This window comes from Hemitrygon akajei, chromosome 4, assembly GCF_048418815.1.
Source record: "Hemitrygon akajei chromosome 4, sHemAka1.3, whole genome shotgun sequence".
Classification (NCBI taxonomy): Eukaryota; Metazoa; Chordata; class Chondrichthyes; order Myliobatiformes; family Dasyatidae; genus Hemitrygon; species Hemitrygon akajei.
Genome location: NC_133127.1, coordinates 50104562 through 50126179, shown reverse-complemented (window position 1 = coordinate 50126179; position 21618 = coordinate 50104562). Strand labels below are relative to the sequence as shown.

The 21618-nt window shown below is 41.6% G+C and overlaps 1 protein-coding gene and 1 long non-coding RNA gene across 12 annotated transcripts in view; one reads left to right on the top strand and one right to left on the bottom strand.

Annotated features, from left to right (window-relative positions):
• LOC140726323 (uncharacterized) overlaps positions 1-5459 on the bottom strand; it is a 52332-nt gene extending 46873 nt beyond the window's left edge. The window contains exon 1 of the long non-coding RNA XR_012098613.1: positions 5297-5459. This is a non-coding gene — a long non-coding RNA (uncharacterized lncRNA). The remainder of the gene's footprint in view (positions 1-5296) is intronic.
• psd3l (pleckstrin and Sec7 domain containing 3, like) overlaps positions 1-21618 on the top strand; it is a 502996-nt gene that overhangs the window by 408314 nt on the left and 73064 nt on the right. For 10 of the 11 annotated variants that reach the window (XM_073042543.1, XM_073042544.1, XM_073042547.1 and 7 more), the window contains one exon: positions 11301-11344. In XM_073042543.1, the coding sequence (XP_072898644.1) occupies positions 11301-11344 (44 nt within the window). Of the gene's footprint in view, positions 1-9108; positions 9535-11300; positions 11345-21618 lie in introns of those variants that run through there. The other variant, XM_073042554.1, reaches the window with a different exon arrangement.

Below are 21618 nucleotides of genomic sequence, written 5' to 3'. Positions count from 1 at the left end.
AAGAGAGCACGAAATTCAGTTAAAAGAGCTGGAAGCAGCTGAAAAAGAGAAGTTAAGGCAAGAGCAACGAGTTCAGGCGTCAGACCGAGAGGAGCAGTTTAATGTTAGTCGGGAGTTGAGGTTAAACGTACTTCTGTTCGAGGAGACGGATGTTGATTGCTATTTCTTGCTTTTTGAAAAGGTGGCAGTGAATCAGAAGTGGCCCAGAGATCAGTGGGTGGCGTTGTTACAAAGTGTGTTAAAAGGGAAGGCACAGTGGGCATATATGGCGTTGTCCATGGAGGAGGAAGAGGAGGAGAGTTATGACAAAGTAAAGGCAGCCATCCTCCGGAGTTATGAGTTAGTACCTGAAGCGTATAGACAAAAGTTCAGAAATTTGAAAAAAGGGTGGAATCAGACCTATACCGAGTTTGCCTATGAGAAGGGTGTGCTCTTGGACCGTTGGTGCACAGCAGAGATAGTGGAAGAGGATTATTGGTGTCGCAGGGAGTTAATTCTGATTGAGGAATTTAAAGGTTGTGTTTCAGAGGATATCCGGATGTATTTGAATGAGAAGCCGAATAAGTCCATTTCAGAATTTGCTAGGTTCGCAGATGAATATGCCCTAACCCACAAGACAAAGTTTTCCTCGAATAAAAGTTCCCAGAGAGACCGTGGGAACGATCGAGAAAGCCGGCCGGCCGAGGCAGAGGTCCCGCTGGGAGCTAGTGGTAAGATTGAGGGGGAAAGGCAAGACGGCCAGAGATTTCCGGGCTTGACCTGTTTAATTGTGGAAAGGGGGGGCATATTGCATCTAGGTGCTTTGCTCCAAGGAAAGAGACAGGAAAAGGGAAAGCAGCAGTCCCTATCGGATGTGCCGTGGTAATCAGTAAATCGACAAGAGAGCCCCGGGTAGACAGAGTACGAGAAGGGTCTGAGACTTGTATGTCAAATGGAACCGTGTCTGTGAGGGAGGGAGGTACACCAGTTCCAGTACGGATCTGGAGAGACACGGGTGCTGAACTGTCATTGATTAGCAGTAAGGTACTAGATTTTGGTCGCAAGACGGGAGTGGTAGCTGTGAAAGGAATAGGAAAAGGGACGGAAATGGTGTCCTTGCATAAGATCATTATGAATTGCGAGCTAGTCTCTGGACCAGCTGAAATGGGGGTGCGATCAGAATTCCCGAGAACTGACGCGGACGTCCTTCTGGGTAACAATTTAGCTGGTGGTAAGGTTTGGTCAGCAATGACGCTGACGAGCTGGCCGGTTAGCGTTGCAGCCCCGCCCCTAGAGTCCAAGATCTATCCCGCATGCGCGGTCACTCGCAGCATGTCGAGAAAGGCAGCTGAGAACGAGAGCAGTTTAAATCTGGCTAGTATCGATTTGGCCGAGACGTTTTTACCGATCCTGTACCGCGAGGGTTTGGAGGGTGGTAAAACCGAGAGTAGTAAAGTGAAAGAGAGTAAGGGAGAGGAGGTAGCCCTGCCCTTAGCGAGGAGTGAAGTGCTAGAGGCACGAGATAAAGATGAGAAACAGATAGAGCTGTTAAAAGGTCCAGAGGTGGACATGGATGATCTGTCTGGTTTGGCAGAACTGTTTGAAGAAGTTGAAAATTCTAAAGGTGTTCCCAATAATGAAATGAGGGCAGTCCTAGATGTAAAGGGTGCCCTTACCTTGAAGAAGTCTGCTGGGTTGGCAGATGAGGTTGTTTCAGCCTGCGGGGTTGAGTTTACTCTGGAAGGGAGTTGCCCAGGGAGTAGCTGGGAGAATCAGGGGAATTTAGAATTTGGACCGGGTACGGGTATTGAAAGCCTGGAAGAGGCAAATGTCCCATTTGAGTGTGTCCAAGATGTGGATGCACATGGTACTGAACCTGGTAATGGAGCTCAGAAAAAGTCTGAGGTATTTGATTCAGTTGAAAAGGAAGGCAGTCCTTGTGGGTCAGATAGACTTGGTTCAGTGAAGAAAGGGTTAACCTTGGTAATAGTGGGAAGTGAGAGTTCCCAGGTGTTTGTGCTCGAAGGTGTGTTAAAAGTTAATGTGGAGATCGAAAGTGGGGAGATGAATATTATTATTGAAGGAAAAGGGAAATATGTAGTTCCCAAATCGAATGAAGAAAATTTAAAGGCTGGATTAATATCAAAGGCAGCAACCAGGCTCCAGCCATTTCACTGGTGTGGTACCACAAAGCCTGCGGATCACTTACAGGTTGAGTTGGAAGAGGACGGGGGCCCCCCATGCTATTGTTATTCCAGAGTGTGGTGTGAAAAGACAGAATTTGAAATGCTGCTTGAACAAAGAGTTCGAACTGAAAACTAATAGCCTGAAGGGTCCTGAAGAGAAAACTAGCAACTTGCGTAAAATTAAAGAATTGGGTGGAAATTCAGAAGATGGTCTAAGTTTGGGACACAGTGTTGATAAAATAACTCCTATGGAAGAAGCGGGCGAAAGCCTATTTCGCCAGGGTACCCAAGCCCCCCACGTGGGAATTAACAGGAAAAGAGGCGAGGGTTAATAGGGACGCCATTTTTAAATAGCAAAAGCCGGTTTTACAGGATTTCGACAAAGCATGTGAATAATAAAGACAACCCCCATGGAAGCCTGCCTGTTAAGTTTGAAAGCAACATAAAGATTAGTATTTGCATGAACTTTTGTAGTATACACTTAAGCTAAGATCACCACTCTTTAGTTTTTGTTTGCTGAAGGAAAGAAATAAAAATAGGTGGTTATTAAATTGAAGTCTGATGCTACAAGACTTTAGTAAGGTACAAGATGTTAAGATATTAAAGGAAGTGACACTGTAATCGTTAACTGTTTAGATGCTGAATTGAATGTATACCTGTATTACTCTGTAGAAAAAAACTTTGGTGTTGTGTTAGATTCTAAAATCCTGCAAGACTCTGTATTACTCCGTTTTTACTGATGGTAAAAATGCATTGAAGAAAGGGGGTGTTACGCCCGTGGCCCCCTCCTTTTTGAGAATCGCAGGATCGCTATTGATTCGAGTCAGGAGACCCAGGAAATGAGAGAAAGACATGCAGAATCCACAAAGAGTTTGGAATGTGTCCTGGCCTCCGAAAGGTGGAACCATTGATAACGGCTGTTGTGTTGGAGACGGGATTGTGTATTGAATACTGTACGATGCGTCGAAGCCTCCAGGCAATGAACCGGGGTGGGGGGTGGTTGGTGGAGGGATTGCATCATCCCAACCTGATTGACATCTGAGACCCTGTGAGTCAGGATAAAAGAGGGTCTGGGGAACAGCCCCTTCAGACGCATCAGAAGAAATGCTAGAACCCCTGTAACAGCGTAACAGCGAAAGCCAGTGGAACCAGCCCACGTGCGTCCTTTTCCATTTGCCTCGGAATTGGTGGGTCTTGCCACGGAAGCACGGCTTTAGCTAACCTCAAAGGGGAAATCAGTCCCCCAACGACTCTCAAAGGATTGACATCATAAAAGGAATGGGCAAGTTAAACCTCCCGTCTTTCTCTCCAACCAAAAAGGCTGCAGCCCACAGCTTGACTGAACTAAAGTGACTTTTATATTTCCATCGGACAATACATTATCCCCTAGACAACGATAGAGCTATTTCTTATTGATTATTATTATACCCGTGCTTTTAGATTTAGTATTGACGATGTATATTATCGGTGTGTTTGCATTGATATTATTTTTGTGTATTTTTATCAATAAATACTGTTAAAAATAGTATCATCAGACTTCAACGGACCTCTCTATCTTTGCTGGCAAGTGACCCAGTTACGGGGTACGTAACACTTGTAAAATGCCACTGTCTCCAAACCTACCTTTACAGTCCTTAACTATTGTTTGTTTCCAAATCCATAGATTCTTCAAATGCTTTGTACAGTTAAAGAGAGACACTGATGCAATCCTGATGAAAGGTCTCGGCCTGAAATGTCGACTCTTTATTCATTTCCATGGATGCTGCCTGACCTGTTGAGTTCCTCCAGCATTTTGTGCGTGCTACGCTGGTGCTTCCCTTAATTGCTTGAGGCAGTGAATAGAGAGACAAGGATAAAGTAAGATGTTGATGCAATGACAGTTAGGCCACAGCCTGGGTACTATGTGTATTTTTAGGTCCGAATTACAAGAGGACAATGATTACATTGGAGATGGAGTAGAGGAATTTGGCAGGCCATGAAAATTTTAGCCACGAGCAAAGATTTAATAAGCTGATATTTTCCTTGGAACAGAGGAGGTTGAAGGGGGCGTGTAGTTGAGATGTATGAAATAAGAAGTGCCACCTTTGATCCATTTTCATTAGTCAATGGATCAAAGATCAGGGAATATGGACTTTGAAATAATTGGTAGAAGAGAGATGAGGAAAAGTCATTTCAAAAAGAGATGGTAGGGGTCCAGAAGTCACTTCCTGAAAGGGTAGTGAAGGCCTAGCCCTCATTGCGATTAAAAAGTCCCTGGATGTACAGTATACTTGAAGAGATGGGAGCTGCATGACTACAAAATTAGTGCCATAAGGTGGAAAGAGGCTAGGTATCTCTTCTGCAAATGGGCTAAATGGCCTCTTTCCATTTGGTGTTTTTCCAAGCCATCTTCCTAAAGCTTATGTTTTATCTTTTCTTTTGGGCTTTTGCCCAGTAAAGTAGTGAAACAATTATAAGCAGTCAAAAATAACAATGTCAAGGATTTTGTGCATCCACGTGCGAGCAACCTTCAGGAGGGTGAAACCATGAAAAGCATCCAACCCAAACAGGACACCTGACCAAGTACTAAAGGCCTGTGCTGATCAACTGGCTGGAGTGTTCATTGAGATCTTTATCATCTCACTTTGTCAGTCTGAGGTACCCTCTTGCTTCAAGCAGGCTTCACTTATACCATATATGTCAAACTCAAGGCTCGCGGGCCAAATCCGGCCCGCGGTGGAATTATCTTTGGCCCGCGAGATAATATCTAATTACTATTAAAGCTGGCCCCAGTTATCGAAGCGCCTATGGCGTATGATATGGCTAATGCTGAGTTTATTCAGGTACCAGGTTTTCAGGGTTTTTGGTGTTTATTCGGCAGTCTTGCTCGGCAGTCTTCTTCATAAGAAACGGAATTTGTAAAGTGAAACACTTTGTAGTTATAGCAGAGACTGAGACACATGAGAGCAGGCTGAAAAAACGGAGGCAACGAAAACTGCGTTCGCACGCATCCGACTGATCCGGCCCGCATGAAGCTGCATTTTGCTCAATCCGGCCCGTGACCTAAAATGAGTTTGACACCCCTGACTTGTACTGATGCCTAAGGAGAATGTGGTAACCAGCCTCAGTGACTATCATGCAGTAGCACTTACCTCCACAATAATGAGGTATGTTGAGGGGTTAGTGATGAAGCATATCAACTCCTGCCTGAGAAGTGACTTGGATCCGCTCCAGTTTGCCTGCCAGCACAACAGGTCCACAGCAGATGCCATTTCATTGGCTCTTCACTCAACCCTGGAACATCTGGAAAGCAAAGGTACATACATCAGGATGCCCCTTATCGAATATTGCTCGACATTCAATACCATCATCCCCGTAAAACTAATCAATCAGCTCCAAGACCTTGGCCTCAGTACCTCCTTGTGCAATTTGACTCTTCATTTCCTCACTTGCAAACCCCAGTCAGTTCAGATTGGCACCAATATCTCCTCCAGAATCTCCATTAGCACAGGTGCATCACAAGGCTGTGTGCTTAGTCCCCTGCTCTACTCGCTTTACACTTATGACTGTATGGCTAAGCACAGCTTCAGTGCCATGTTCAAGTTTGCTGACAACACCACTGTCATAGGCTGAATCAAAGGTGGTGACGAATCAGCATATAGGAGGGAGATTGAAAATCTGTCTGAGTGGTGCCATAGCACCAATCTTATTGAATGCCAGTAAGATCAAGTAGTTGAATATTGACTTCAGGAGGAGGATACCAGAAGACCATGTGTCAGTCTTCATCAGAAGATTAGAGGTGGAGTGGGTCAGCAACTATAAATTCCTCAGTGTTATCATTTCAGAGGATCTTTTCTGGACTCTCCTTTTGAGTGCATTTAAGAAGAAAGCACAACACCACTAATTCCTTAGGAGCTTGTGAAGATTTGACATTTCATCCAAAACTTTGACATACTTCTGTAGATGTGTGGAGGAGAATATATTGACTGGCTGCATCACAGCCTGGCATGGAAACACCAATGCTTTTGAATGGAAAATCCAACCATAAGGAATGGATATGGCCCAGTTCATCATGGTAGAGCATACCCCAACATTCAGCTTATCTGCACAGAGTGTTGTTGCAGAAAAGCAGAATCCATCGTCAGGGAACCCTGGTGCCATCAGGAAGAAACTACAGGAGCCTCAGGTCTCACACCACCAGATTCAGAGATGGTTATTACCTCTCAACCATCCGGTTTTTGAACCAAATGAGATAACTTCGCTCAACTTTACTTGCCCTATCACTGAAATGATCCCACAACCTCTGGACTCACTTTCAAGGACTCTTTATCTCAGGTTCTCCAGGTTGATTGCTTACTTGCTTGCTTGCTTATTTATTTATTTATTGATTGATTTATTTATTAGTTATTTCTTTCTATTTTTCATTCACATAGTTTATTGTCTTTTGCACACTGGTTCAACATCCAAGTTGGAGCAGACTTTCATTGATTCTATTATGGTTATTATTCTATTATAGATTAACTGAGTATGCCCCACAAGAAAATGAATCTCAGGGTTATCTATGGTAACATATATGTACTTTGATGATAAATTTATTTTGAACTTTGACTTGCCTTTCCACCATAGTCTTTGCACACACCATCTTTCTCCTGTTGCATTTCCCTGTGCTTTTTGTGGGATAGCCCTCATTTAGTTACACTTCTGAATTTATGCTTTCTAACAATTGTGTCTCCTCCTGCCTCTGTAGTTTTACTTCTAAGACCACACAAGCCCAAAGAAACCACCCACAGCTACAGAGAAGTGGTACCTGGACTCTCTTATCTTTCTTATTTACACTCTCTTTTGATAATAGCATGGAACTTTCCAACCCTAACTCTTTATCAGTTCAGCACCTTTCAACTCCCTTCCACCTCTTTGTTGTCAGTTTGTCCACTATCTAGTCCTTGAGCCTTGACTGGAAGATTGAAACCAGTATATTTACCTCCCAATCCAAACTCTATTCCCATTGCCACTTCCTGATTGATTCCGATAAGCTAACCATTAACACGTGCAGGTGCATTCCTCCTCCTGAGCTCATCTCCTCCTTCTACATTTCCATCACTTTGATAAACATCCACCTCCTGTGTTAAAACACTCACTGGTGACATTGTTACGTCTAAATTCTTCAGGCGGTCTTCTGCCTGATTCATCCAACCTAAGTTTCAGGGAGTCCCATCCTGCACCAGGTCTCCCTTAACTATTAGCCAGTCATTTGCCGATGTGCACTGACTTCAATTTGCAACTTTTTTTTCTTGTGTTTAAATCTTCTCATTTGATCTCTCAACAGCTTTAGAGTCTTAAAGTAAAATTGAACAGAACAGGCCCCTCATCTCAACTCGTCCATACCGAACAAGAATTCCAATTAAAATAGGCACATTGGTCCATAATCTAAACTTTTCTTATCCATGAGCTTATAGTCTTATTGTCTACTTATCCAAATGTTGTTATTGTACTTGCCTTAACCACATCTCTGACAGCTTGTCCCATATACACCTTATCCTCTGTGTGAAGGAATTCCCCGGGGTTTCTGTTAAATCTCTCTGCTCTCAAATTAAGTTCGCTAGTTCTTGATTCCCCAAACCTGGGAGAAAGATTGTGTCCATTTATCCTATCTACTGTTGCCCCACACAATTTTAGACACTTCTATAAGGTCATTCGAAGGTTTGTATCTCTATATCTCAACTTCAAACCCAATTGTTACTCCTCTTTTCAGTCCTTTGTCGCCTTGTGTATCCTCCCTCCTGTTTGGAGTACACCGGGTGACTGTTTCTTCACCTATCTAGACTCCACACTTTAGAATTCCCATTCTGTTACTCCCAGCTTTAAAGACTTCTTAAAGCTCATCTCTCTTTCCCACACTTCTAGTATTCACTTTCTTGCCTGCTCCATCAGTCCCTGTGTATCTACATGAAGTATCTAAGAATGCTTCTTCAAATTAAAGGTGTAGAAATGAAATTTGTTTCAAATTTAAAAAAATATTTATTCACTTATGAACTTGGACTATGCAACCACTGATGATCCCTCCCAAATTTCCTTTGAATTGAAGTGGAAAAGTAGTAGTCAAACACACAAATCTCCCAAGAATCAGATAGAGACCCAGAACTGGTAAGGATGGCAGACTCTCTTCTTTGATGCACGTTATTTGCGTGAGTACTTTAACTGTGATACTTCTTTCCATATCTTTTTGTTCAATTGAATTATTTGACATTAAAAAAATCTCCAGCTGCTGTGTGGGATTCTCAATCATTCATCCACAAGTCTGGATGTCAGCCTACGGTACCTGTAACCTCCAACTTCTCCTCACAACAAACGTGTATATCACTGAGAGGGTCAAGAAAAGGGGAAAACAGCTACAGTACAGTTTCTTAAATCAAAATCTATATGCTTTGAAGTGTCATGTTATTTAATAAATAAAATTTATATCATTTTCACTAAGTGTGAAATTAACCATGCATTAGTGGGAAGAAATTTATAAGCAAGAGAGGGAGAGGCATAACTGTATTAGGTGGGTTAAATACCGATCATTATGAAAATAAAAACTAAAACAGCAATACCCATCACAGTTTGGGATTCTTTGTAGCTCTTTCTGTCAGCAGGTTGCCATGTCATTACTGCTCTGTTCAAATACCGCTTTTTTTTAATAAGCTCAAGGAAACATCTCAGCAATTTGCAGGAGGTCTGATTAATACAGGTTTTATATCTCATGTACAGTGCCTTTCTCTAAATAAAGCTCAGTTTAGTTCCCAAAGTGAAGCTGATGGTCTATTATAATCTTTATTCATAGTATTTCAATGCTTACCTTTAATGAGCTTGCAGTTCAATAATCAGGAAACAGTGATGTTGCTATTTTGAATATAAATGAACTGCTTGTCTGGCTCTTTGCCATTGGCTTGGGCCATTCAGGGGATGGTTTTTGTGTCTGTGTGTATGTATGTGTGTGTGTGTGCGCGCGTGAATGTGACTTAAGCCCCTAATGTGAGCCTGCACTGAAATAGCAGTCCAAACCTGAACAGTGTGGGAAATAGCTGGAAAAGACAGACACAGTTCTCTTACTGAAGCTGGAAGACTCTGGTACTGTGAAAGCTGCCTCTTGATCAGATGCTGATTACTGAGCTTGAGATTTAACACGGTGCTGGTTCCCTCCGTCCGTCCGACCACCGAGAACACAGCGAGTGCCTTCGGGGAAATGATCGGCGTGAACAGTGTCCAGGGGACTAGCAAGGTCCGAGTGAAGAGTAGTGGGTCAGTGAGGTATCAGCGAGAGGAATTGAGACACCTACCTCGCCGCTCCAAGTCACTGAAGACCTCCTATTCCTCTGAATTTTCGGCTTCCAATCCATCAGCAGGCAAGGTACGCGAAAGAAAATATAAATATCAGCCCATTCAAAGGCAGGCTCGCAAATAGGTTTGAAGACAGTGTAGCGTGATACTTAACCATCTCCTACCATTGTGGGAACATAACTAGTACATGTGAAAATACTATTGGTTTATAGCCATGCAGAATTTTTATTTACTTAAGGCTATTTCTTGTCTGTCGTGTATCTCTATCCCCTTGTTAAGCCCTTTTATTCTGTATTAGCTGCTTCCCTCACTAACTGCTGCAATTGATTTAAGCTACATACACACTGGAGCTCCAATATTTAAAGCTCTTATTTTCCATTTGATAGAAAAAGCAGCCACACTCATAATTCATGGAAGGAATATAATTTCAGCTGTAATATTCACACGTTGCTTTGAAGCATGTCTCTGTAGTTATTTTATTAATAAGGCGTTACATGGAATAGTCTTCAGCTTAAAACAATGCAGCAATGACTTGTGCAATAAAAAAGCTGCTTTCCCCTTCATTATGAATCCAAATTTCCCTTTGGATGACCTGATAATTACTAGGGGAATTAGCCTCAGATTATTTACCGGGTGCAATGTGCATTTGTGTTTATTTTTGAGGATGAATTCTGTTGGGGAAAAGCTTGGGCTGAAACTGATTCTTTAAACAGTTTAGTTTCCCAATTGATTTATTTTTGATTACCCATGACTTGCCAGTGCACCCCTTAACAGAGCCGAAACCATAAAGGCACGTTGTCTCACACAACGGTATCTGTGAATATAGAAAAGAAAACAGCAAATAGACAGCAACTTGTTTATGCTTTCACTTGTCAGTAGTATTCCAATTCCACTCCGTGTATCTGAAATTAGACCCTTGAAAATCACACAACAGTTAACTTCAAGTTCTCACGGTTTAATGATCTGATCAACATTTGCCCAAACCAAATCATGTTAGCTCTGTAAGAACAGTGTATGTGCAAGGCATATTCAAAGGCTTTTGAATGTGTGACAAGTTACATAAGGGTGCAGAATAAAGAAAACAATTGCAGTCAACAAAAATAATTCTGTTATTTGTAATGAATTGAAAATCGCAAAAGCCCATTTTGATCTTGACAGAATTCAACTTAATTTAAAAACTGTGCTTGAAACTCTTTTGCATTGACAGGAAAACCTCAACAAATAAGGTGCATTTGGGGTACTTTCAGAGTTAGCTGATACTAGATTAAGTTTAAATTAGCAAAATGTTGAGCATCCGTACTGGTCTGTCATAGTAAGGGTCTTTAAATGCATTTTTGGATATTTTGTCAAGAAGACCTCCATTCTTGTATACAAAATAGAATAATTCTCAATCAGTGCATAATTGTGTTAGTGGCAATCCAAACCAGCTTTTAAGATAAGCCTCCCCAGTTCTTTCACTAATTGAAGGAAAATTGAAGTGGATACTTAGGGAATTGTATCGAACTGAAGTGTTTCTTATTTGCCTTGTGCTGAAGTGTAATTGTTTGTAATAATGTTTTTAATTTTAAATAAGAGATAGTGTTTGAATGGACTTGGAGCTGGCAGAAGGAACATTTTAGTTTATGTTTCTTTAATATTAGGGATGAGTATTGAATCACTAACAGTTACAAAAATAAAGTGAAGGAGACCCTTGCAAAACGCTGTCCCACCTTGTATATTTAATCTGGTTATTATCATAACTTAATTTGTGTATGTATTGGAGTGTATTGAAGTAATTGATTGCATCCTAAACAATAAACACAATAAATAAACTTGCTGCTTCTGCTTACATTGCAGGCGTTGTACAATTCAATCAAGAATGAAAAGCTGGAGTGGGCAATGTAAGTAGGGTAGTGAGGATGGCAGTTTCTGACAATGTGCTACTGTGGAGCTGTGTGATGTGTGCATCTTAATCCTATTTTAGCAATGCTTTTATAATGAGACAAATGATGTTTTGGTTGTGACATTCTTCTCTCATGTATACGTAACAAGTCCTATCTCATGGTAGTGAAAATTGGTTGATGAGACCTTATTAGGATCTTGCTTTGCTTAACGATGGATCTGAAGATATGCTGCCTGTCTATTTCTTATTTCTGTACGATGCAGTTGAGTTGGGCATGAGGGTTTATTATGGTTTTGTTGGCCCTTGCACCAGCATAAGAGCGGATGCAAGCCAAATCTTGGCCCCCATGCTAACCTGACAGCCTGTCAATATTCTGACATCATCCGCTGCACCTTCCTAACGTTCCAAGGAGACTTCTAACAAACTGAATGTTAAATAGGTGGTTAGTTTAAACACGAAGTGGTGCCATTCCACTTGAGGCATTTGAATATTGGAGCAGAATTGGAAAGAGCCTGAGAATGGATGAGCATTCAACCAGCATTTTGCTTCTTTTATAATTTTTCCTTTCTCTTCTTTATTTCTGAAGCTTCTAAGGGCACAAAGATCTGTCAATTTGTTAATGTGGTAACATTTTATCATTGAATACTATTATGTCAGCCTAATGAGTTCGGAAATTAATCTCCAAAGGATTCTGGGTTCGGTTGTCAACTTGGCTGCATCAGTCATCCACTTAGTTATGGATCTGGCTTTATGCTGGACAGCACAGCACCCTCCTCATTCCCTATATTAAAGCTGCCTTTCAGGCACATCAATAACATTACTGAAATCCAGCTTCCAAATGTACACTGCTATCATTCAGCACCCTTGACTTCTCTGTGCTGTGAAACAGGATCCAGAAGAGCCAAAACTTTGTCTAGTTCAGCATTGGCAAGGCTGAAGTCACCCTTTCTGATCCCCGTTACAAAGTCCATACCTCCAGCATTGAACTCTGACGTCACACCACTGACCCCCTTTGCTAATCTTTGGCTGAATAAGGTCATTCCTGCCAGTCTCACATGGTGGGTTGACTTTGAGACTGGTTTCAAAGAGGTAAGGAGCCTTGCACTTGTACACTGCTTTTCATGTTTTCAGGATATTGCACAGTGTTTGAAAGCCAATTAATTACTTTTGGAATACTGCTGCTTGTTATCAAGGCAATTACAATGACCATAAGGAGCAGAGCAACTCATCTACACTATTTTGCTACAAATTGTGGAAAATGTAGCTCAAAACACCACAAGAACGCTCCTCTTTGAATTATGGCAAGGTTTTTCTGAGGTCAATTGTACATATAAATGGAGCCTCAGTGTGGTACCATATCCAATTGGTAGTCTCCTCCCTTAATAATGTGCTTATGAGACTAATTTCTGTGAGGGGATGTGTAAATTCACTTGGGATATTGTAAGTGTATCAAGGACCAACATTTTAGCCCAGAGACCCTGCCTTTCACCAAGATTTGTAATGATGGCTCTACCCTAATTTCAGTCAATGTGCTATCCAAGCTCTATGTGCTTTATTTACACTGAATCATGAGTTCTCCATGGCATTCCAAGAGTCTTTCCTAGTGTCATGTCCCAAAGTAAGTCCTGTTTGCCTGCCACCATCGTACCCAATAACTAGCACAGGATTTGTTTTCCTCAGCCTACCACTTTGTGAGAATTTCCAGCTTCATTACAAAGGTTTCCCCTAAACTTTCTTTCCCCTCTCAAAACCTACCGGTATTTCTTTAACCTACCTTGATGTGTCAACACAGCTTTATGTGAAGCATGGTTGGAATTTTTTTTGACATCCATGGTGTTGTGTTTGCTAAGTTTTGTCCTTCACACTGACTCCCCATGTATGTTTATTGCAAGCTTAGATACTGTGCCACGTAAAACTGACTATCTGGATGCTCCAGTTTCTATTAGATTGCATTACTGTGTCAAAGCACTGGTATAAACCTACTATCATGTGAAAATTGCAGGTTCAAACCCCATCTGGCACTTGAAAACAAGGGGCCATTTCCATTTTAGCAGGTTAAGGTTTAATCACTTCCCCTCCACTCTCAGTCTTGATGCAGAGTCTCAACCCAAAACATTGGCTACATATAGTATTTCCTTCTTTTGACGACCCACTGAGTTCCTCCGGTAGTTTGTCCAAATTACGGTATCTGCAGTGCCTTAAGTCTCCAAGGTTTATGCATTATCTAGCACTTTGAAGTATTTCACAAAAGTTTCAATAATGTGTGAATGTATGCTTTTGTCTATATTCTCAATTTGGAGTTCTTGCTTTGCCAGTGTAGTATCACTGATCATTTCCATCAGGATGGAGAAAAGTCATGCCCCTGTAATGCATTGCCTTTGAACACAAATTACTTATTAATCTGTAACATGCTGAAAATCTAATCCTCTGCTAAGTGTTCTTGCCTCAAAAGTCTTTATTGATTTTTCAATCTGGTTAATTGACCTAATCTTATCAGATTCTGCATTTTGTTTCCAAGAAACACTTTCCAATATACACATTGAAGAAATTCTTTAATCATTAGCTGTCAGTTTAACAATATTAAAATCCATTGTGGAAGTTACATTAAATGTGATTGTCTTATTCTGGATTTTAGCTATAAGTAATCTGTGGTATTGCTTGACCACACACCTCTCTCCAGGTTTTTTAAGGTTTTTACCATATTCACTACCTCTTTTAATAAAATGCATGGTTTCAAAAACACGCCTTGTGCTGTGTTATATGTCGACGAGCTTCATTGAACAGTTAATGCTTGTACAATACTGCAGATGCTGGAAATCTGAAGTAACAACACAGAATGCTGGACATATTCAGCATCAGGCATCATCAGTGTAGAGAGAAATAAATAAACACTACTGTTTCGTGATTCTTCATCTGTGTATTTCTCTCTCCACTAATGCTGCCTGGCCTGCTATGTATTTGCAGGATTTCCTGTCTCCTATTTGAATTCATAGGTCTCTCAGTTGTTGATATTTAGAAGCTCCACCTCTGGAACATACAGTACCTCTTGCAGATTAGATTGTAGAATGGGTCTAATGATGGGCCAAAGATAACTTTATCTTCCTGCATCCCCTTTTCTTCCCCAGCCCTGTTCATTAAGTAGGCACATGAGCCATTTTTTCATTCATACCTGACTGTTAAATTCCATTGGCCATTCTCCAGAGTTCCATATTTAGCGTAGCCTGGCTTCATTGCCATGACCAATTGCACCTTTTGGCATCTTCATCAATCTCTGTTGAGTTGTTAATTCTGTCCGTTCCATCTCATTGATCTAAAATTGAAATCACAGTCCCAACACTATTACCAAAGTCATAAAGTAACTGATAGCAGTCCTGCTCAAACATTTCTTGGCCAGTCGCTTCTAGCACTTCAGTCAACCCTGATTATTGTGGTGAGGTTGTGTTTATAAAATAGGAGCAGGAATAGCCTACTCCATCTTTTGTTATGACATTGGAGGAGGTCATTTCAGTCTGTCATATCTATGTTAGCTTCCACGCCTTGTAACCAATTCTCCCCACAGTCCAATCAGCAGTTCTGCACTTCAATAGATTATGGAGAATTCGATGGGAACCAGAACTCACCATTCCTTTTTATTCACTTTACATCCTCTTGCTAATCAAGAATTTACCAACCTTTGAATTTGGAACAGTACAGCACAGAAACCAGTCCACTGTGCCTGCACCAATCATGCTGCTAGTCTAACTAATCCCACCATAATTTCTTCCAGGCTCAACAAGAAGCTCAGAGACCTCAGCCTTCACCCTGCCTTGTGTAGCTGGATCCTAGACTTCCTGTCAGATCGCCGGCAGGTGGTAAGAGTGGGCTCCCTCACCTCTGCCTCTATGACCCTCAACACAGGAGCCCTTCAGGGCTGTGTACTAATCCCCCCTCCTTTACTCTCTGCACACCCATGACTGTGTCGCCACCCAGAGCTCAAATCTGCTAAATAAATTTGCTGATGACACTACACTGATTGGCCTAATCTCAAATAATAATGAGGCAGCCCACAGAGAAGAAGTCATCACCCTGACGAAGTGGTGTCAAGAAAACAGTCTCTCCCTTAATGTAGCAAAAACAAAGGAGCTGGTTGTGGACTACAGGAGGAATGGAGACAGGCTAATACCTATAGACATCAATGGATCTGGGGTTGAGAGGATGAGCAACTTTAAGTTCTTTGGTGTAAACATCACCGAGGATCTCACGTGGTCTGTACATACTGATTGTGTGGTGAAAAAGGCACAACAGCGCTCTTTCACCTCAGATAGTCGAAGAAGTTTGGTATAGCCCCCGGAATTCTAAGAACTTTCTATAGGGGCACAATCGAGAGCATCTTAACTGGCTGCATCACTGGCTGGTATGGAAACTATACTTCCCTCAATCACAGGACTCTGCAGAGAGTGGTGTGGATAGCCCAGTGCATCTGTAGATGTGAACTTCTCAGTATTCAGGACATTTACAAGGACAGGTGTGTAAAAAGGGCCCGTAGGATCATTGGAGACCCGAGTCACTCCAACCACAAACTGTTCCAGCTGCTACCATCCAGGAAACGGAACTGCAGCATAATTTATTTCTTACATCCTTCACATATATGAAGAGTAAAAATCTTTATGTTCTGTCTCCGTCTAAATGTGCAATGTGCAGTCATAGTAATTTATAATAAATAGAACAGTCAATGTAATATAGAGTACACTCAAATCAGCGTGAGTTAGTTAGTCTGATGGGAATTTCACAACTAAAGATGCACTGGGCTGTCTGCACCACTCTCTGCAGAGTCCTGCGATTAAGGGAGGTGCAGTTCCCATATCAGCCAGTGATGCAGCTAGTCAGGATGCTCTCAATTGTGCTCCTATAGAAAGTTCTTAGGATTTGGAGGCTCATACCAAACTTCCTCAGCTGTCTGAGGTGAAAGGGTTGCTGTTGTGCCTTGTTCATCACACAGCTGGTGTGTACAGACCAGATGAGGTCCTCATTGATGAGAATGCTGAGGAACTTGAAGCCATTTACCCTCTCAACCCCAGATCCATTGATGTCAATAGTTGTTAGACCATCTCCATTCCACCTGTAATCCACAACCAGCTCTTTTGTTTTTGCAACATTGAGGGAGAGGTTGTTTTCTTGACTCCACTGTGTCAGAGAGGTGACTTCTTCCCTGTAGGCCACCTTGCTACTGTTTGAGATAAGGCCAATCGTTGTAGTCTTGTTGGCAAATTTAATTAGCAGAGTTAGTGCTGTGGTTGGTGACACAGTAATGGGTATACAGAGAGTAAAGGAGGGGACTTAGTACACAGCCCTGAGGGGCTCCTGTATTGAGAGTCAGAGGGGTGAAGGTGAGGGAGCCCACTCTTACCACCTGCTGGCAATCTGACAGGAAGTCCAGGATCCAGTTGCGTAAGGCACGGTCAAGGCCGAGGCCTCAGCTTCCTGTCGAGCCTGGATGAAACTATGGTGTTGAATGCTGAACTGTAGTCCAAGGACAGCATTCTCACATAGGCATCCTTCTTCTACAGATGTGTAAGGACAGTATGTAGAGCAGTGGCTATTGTGACATCTGTCGATCAGTTGTCTCGGTAGGCGAATTGTAGGGAGTCCAGTTTGGGTGGTAGCAAGCTGCAGATGTAATCCTTGACCAGCCTCTCAAAGCATTTGCTTATTATTGAGGTGAGTGCGACAGGACGCCAGTTGTTCAGGCATGTTACCTTGGTAACATAAAAGCTAGGACCAACAGGCTCCGGGACAGCTTCTTCCACCAGGCCATCAGACTGATTAATTCATGCTGATGCAACTGTATTTCTATATTATATTGATTATTGTATATAATATTTATTATAAATTACTATGATTGCACATTGCACATTTGAACAGAGATGTAATGTAAAGATCTTTACTCCTCATCTATATGAAGGATGTAAGTAATAGTCAATTCAATTCTTTTACCCACAGTGCCTGCACCCAATCATGGTGGCAATCTAACTAATCCCATCTGCCTGCACATGGTCTGTATCCTTCTATTCTCTGCCAGTTTATCCTCATCCAAATGCCTCTTAAACATTGTTGTATTTCCTTGCACCACCTCCCCTGTCAGCATGTTCCAGGCACTAATTCTGTAAGTTAAAAAAAAACTTGCCCTGTAAATCTCCTTTAAACTTTCTTCCTCTGTTCTTAATCCTGTGCTCTCCAGTATTTGACATTTCTATCTTGGTATAAAAATCCCATTATCTACCCTATCTATCTGTGCCTCTTATATTATAAATTTCTGTCAGGCCACCCCTCAGCTTCTAGCACTCCAGAGAAAACAATCGAAGTTTGTCCAACCTCTCCTCACAGATAATGCTCTCTAAGCCAGGCAACATTCTAATGAACCTCTTCTGCATCCTTTCCAAGGACTTCATAACCTTTTACTGCACACAAAATACCAAATGTGGTCTAACCAAAGTTTTATGCAGCTGAAATGTAACATCCTGTATATTATACTCAGTGCTCTGACCGTTGAAGGCAAGAAAGCTATAGAATATGTTCTCTTTACCATCCTATCTACTTGTGTTGTGACTATCAGAGAGCTATCAGGGAAAAAAATTCTAAGACTCCCCTATTGTGATTTGAGGAAGAGAGTTCCAAAGACTTTTGACTCTCTTAGAGAGAGAGAAAAATGCCTAATTTCTGTTTTGAATGGGCAGTCCTTTTTTTAAACAGATCCACAAGAGGAAACTCCCTTTACACAGGATTATAAGTAACATAGGAAGGCTCTAGCAGAACTCAGCAGTCAGACAGCATCAGTAGAGGGAAATGGACAGTAGATGCTTCCATATGCAGGTTTTTGACCTACAACAGTAACAGTCCATTTCCCTGCATGACCCACTGAGTCCTGCCAAAGGGTCTCAGGTCAAAACGTCGGTTGTACTCTTTTCCATAGATGCTGCCTGGCCTGCTGAATTCCTCCATCATTCTGTGCGTGTTCCTCCATCACCTGTGTGTATTGCTCCGGACTTTCAGCATCTGCAGTCTCTCTTGTGTCTGCAAGATTTTAAGTATTTTAATTAAGTTACCTCTCAGTCCAGCAAATACAAACCTTGTATGTCCAACCTTTCTTCATAAGACAATCCACCCATTCCAGGTATTGATCCAATAAACCATTGCTGAACTGCATCCAACATACGTACATCCTTCTCTCCTGTTATAACCATTGCAAGTGCTTTCTCAAAGATCTCTGGATTATAAATTTGAGGATGCAATACATTACATATCAGTGGAGAAGTACTATGGAGAAACTAGGTACTGCAGATGCTGGAGTCTGGAGAGAAAAATAAATTGCTGGAAGAACTAAGAACTCAGAACTCGGTCACGGAACAGCGGCTGCTATATTTACTCTTCTCATCCTCAGATCTTTTTAAATTTACAGCACCTATTTCATTGCACAGATCACTCACAACCTTGTTGCTATGGAAATCACTATAGTGATTAAATAAACCTTAGCCAGTGAAACGTTGTTCAGGCGTCACCATTTCAGAAGCTTTGATATTTTTGCTGAATATGGGTTGTTGTTTTTTTGCCTGCGACAGGGGAGTTGGGTTTAATTTCATCCATCCAACAAATCACTGCATTCACCCCAGTATTTCGCTCTCCATTTTAAATTTTCATTGCTGCTCAGAAGTACATCCAGTCAACTCTGGATTTCCCAAAGCTCTACTAATCCGATACTTAGCAGGATCCCTTGCAACATTTGTGTATGCTACATATGAAAATAGAGACAGTTTTGGTGAAACAAAACCTCTTTAATTGATTGTGTCCACATACAGGGTTTGGAGTTGGGGAGCTGGATTTGAGGGCACAAACTGCTGAGGAGGCTTTTGGGGAAATTGATCCTTGAAATTTAAAGATTTTCAATCAAAGCTAACTGGGGGAAAGTTGATCAATTGCAAGTTGTCACCCAGGCTCAGTTAGAAGCACTTCTGTGTCTCTTCATTCACGGAATTGGACTGCAAGCTCACTCTAGTGTGTTGAACATAATGTCCAGGTTGACACCTCAGTGCAGCGATAAGCAAATAAAATGTTAGAGCACACCCCTAGCCTCAGACTCAAGTGAACAAAACAACATTTTATTCCAATATCCGCAGCAAATCACCCTCTTCCTACAACTGTTTGCAAGGCACAAGTCAGGAGTCTTTTAAAATACTCTCTGCTTGCCTGGGTGAGTGCAGCATGATCTAACACATCTAGCTCAGGGATAAAGCTGTCAACTTGATAGGCACTTACTTGGTCCACTACCATAAGATGTTCCCATCCTCCAGTGCTGGTGCAGTATGTCTTGGATGTGAATCATGTATGCAAAAGCACTGCAGATCTGCTTTGTTAACATCTTCCAAACCACCCCCACCCATGTCTGGCACACGGATGTGTTGCCAGGTCACATACTATCGTGATGTAGGATCCTCAAATCATACAGCAGAGAAATGGGTCTTACGGCTCAACTAGTCCATGCCAAACAAGATGCCCATCTAAGCCAGTATCATTTGGCAGTGTTTAGTTCATATCCCTCTAAAATTTTTCTATTGATATGCTTGTGCAAATGTCCTTTAAACGTTCTTAATGCACCTGTTAAATGACTTACTCTGGAAGTTTGTTAAATTTATGAACTACCCTCTGGGAAAATGTTGCTCCTCAATGGTTTAATTGTTCAATTTAATATCAGAGAATGTATACAGTATACAATCTGAAATCCTTACTTTTCACAGACATCTACAAAACAGAAACACCCGAAAGAGTGAATGACAGAAAACATTAGAACACCAAAGCCCCCCTTCCCCTCCCACACACAAGCAGCAGCAAAAGCATTAACCCTTATGTCCTTATTAAAATTCTCCTTTCTCACTATAGACCTTTGTCCTCTTGTTCTTGATTTCCCAGCCTCGGGGAAATCACTGTTTGTTCACCCTATCTATGCCCCCAGTGATTTTATATCCCATTCCTTCATTGTTACCGGGTCTAAATCCAGGAGTTCCCTACCCAGCAGTAGCGTGTCTGTACCTACACCAGAAGAGCTATAGTGGTTTGAGGTGGTGATTCATTTCCACTTGCTTAAGGCCAATTACGAATAGGAGTCGGAATTGGTATATTGTCACATGCATCAAGGTACAATGAAAAATTGTTTTGCTTGCCATCCATGTAGATCATTTCACTACATCAGTGCATTGAGGTAATACGGGGAAAACAGTAACAGATGCAGAATGAAGCATAATTCTTAGAATGACTGCAATAGAAGTAAAGCATGCAACTTCAGAGAGCTCCTTGCAATGAGTAGCTACACTCTAGCAACTTCTAATCAAAGACTAGCAGGCTAAGATGCAGATCTTTTAGTCACACCACAACTCTAAAATAAATAAAGTATCCTCCTACTGCCTTGGCAAGTATTTATCACTTAATCCTTGACGTCACCAGAACATACCAAATGATTATCACATTAGTTATCTGTGGGACTTTCTGATGTATGGAGAGGATGTAACAGTAAATGTACAATGAAATTAATTGGATTTGATTCATGATGAAATGCCTAGTGTGGAAAAACTCTATATAAATATAATATATTGCTCTCCTCCCACAGCCTGTCTTCATCTGCCCATCATCCTTCACTCTTCCTCAGTCCACCAATCACCTTGGAGTCCTGCCTTACCACTCTTCCTCTTTATACTGGCTACCTGTCTTCGCCACTCCCAGTCCTGATACATAGTCTCTGAAATATCGACAATTCCTTTTGCCCCACAGATGTTGCTCAACCCACTGAGTTCCTCCAATAGGTTGTTGCTCCAGATTCCAGCAGCTGCAACCTCTTCTATGACCATTATATAGATGGCCTCTTTTTGACAGAGGGAATGACGTGCTAATTTGGAACCTTTGCTTTCAAATTTGCACCTCATACTTTCCTATCATTGCTTACAAATATATATTCCATAGAACTACTTCAGGCACAACACCTATGTATTATTTCTGTTCATTTGCCATAGGCTTATTAATGGTGCCATTCTTTCAAAGTTTTTCATTTAATACATTTTTTCACTCATGCCAGTTGTCTTATTTGACATATCCAATTGTTCCCACTGTTTCAGAAAGTTGGAAGTACTCAGGTTGAATATTTCAGATTGAAGTACTTGTGAACTAATTTGAGAGTGAATGCAACAGATCCCTGCTATTTCAAGCCAAACAAGAGAGTCTGCTGAAGCAACGACCATCTCCATTGGTGTT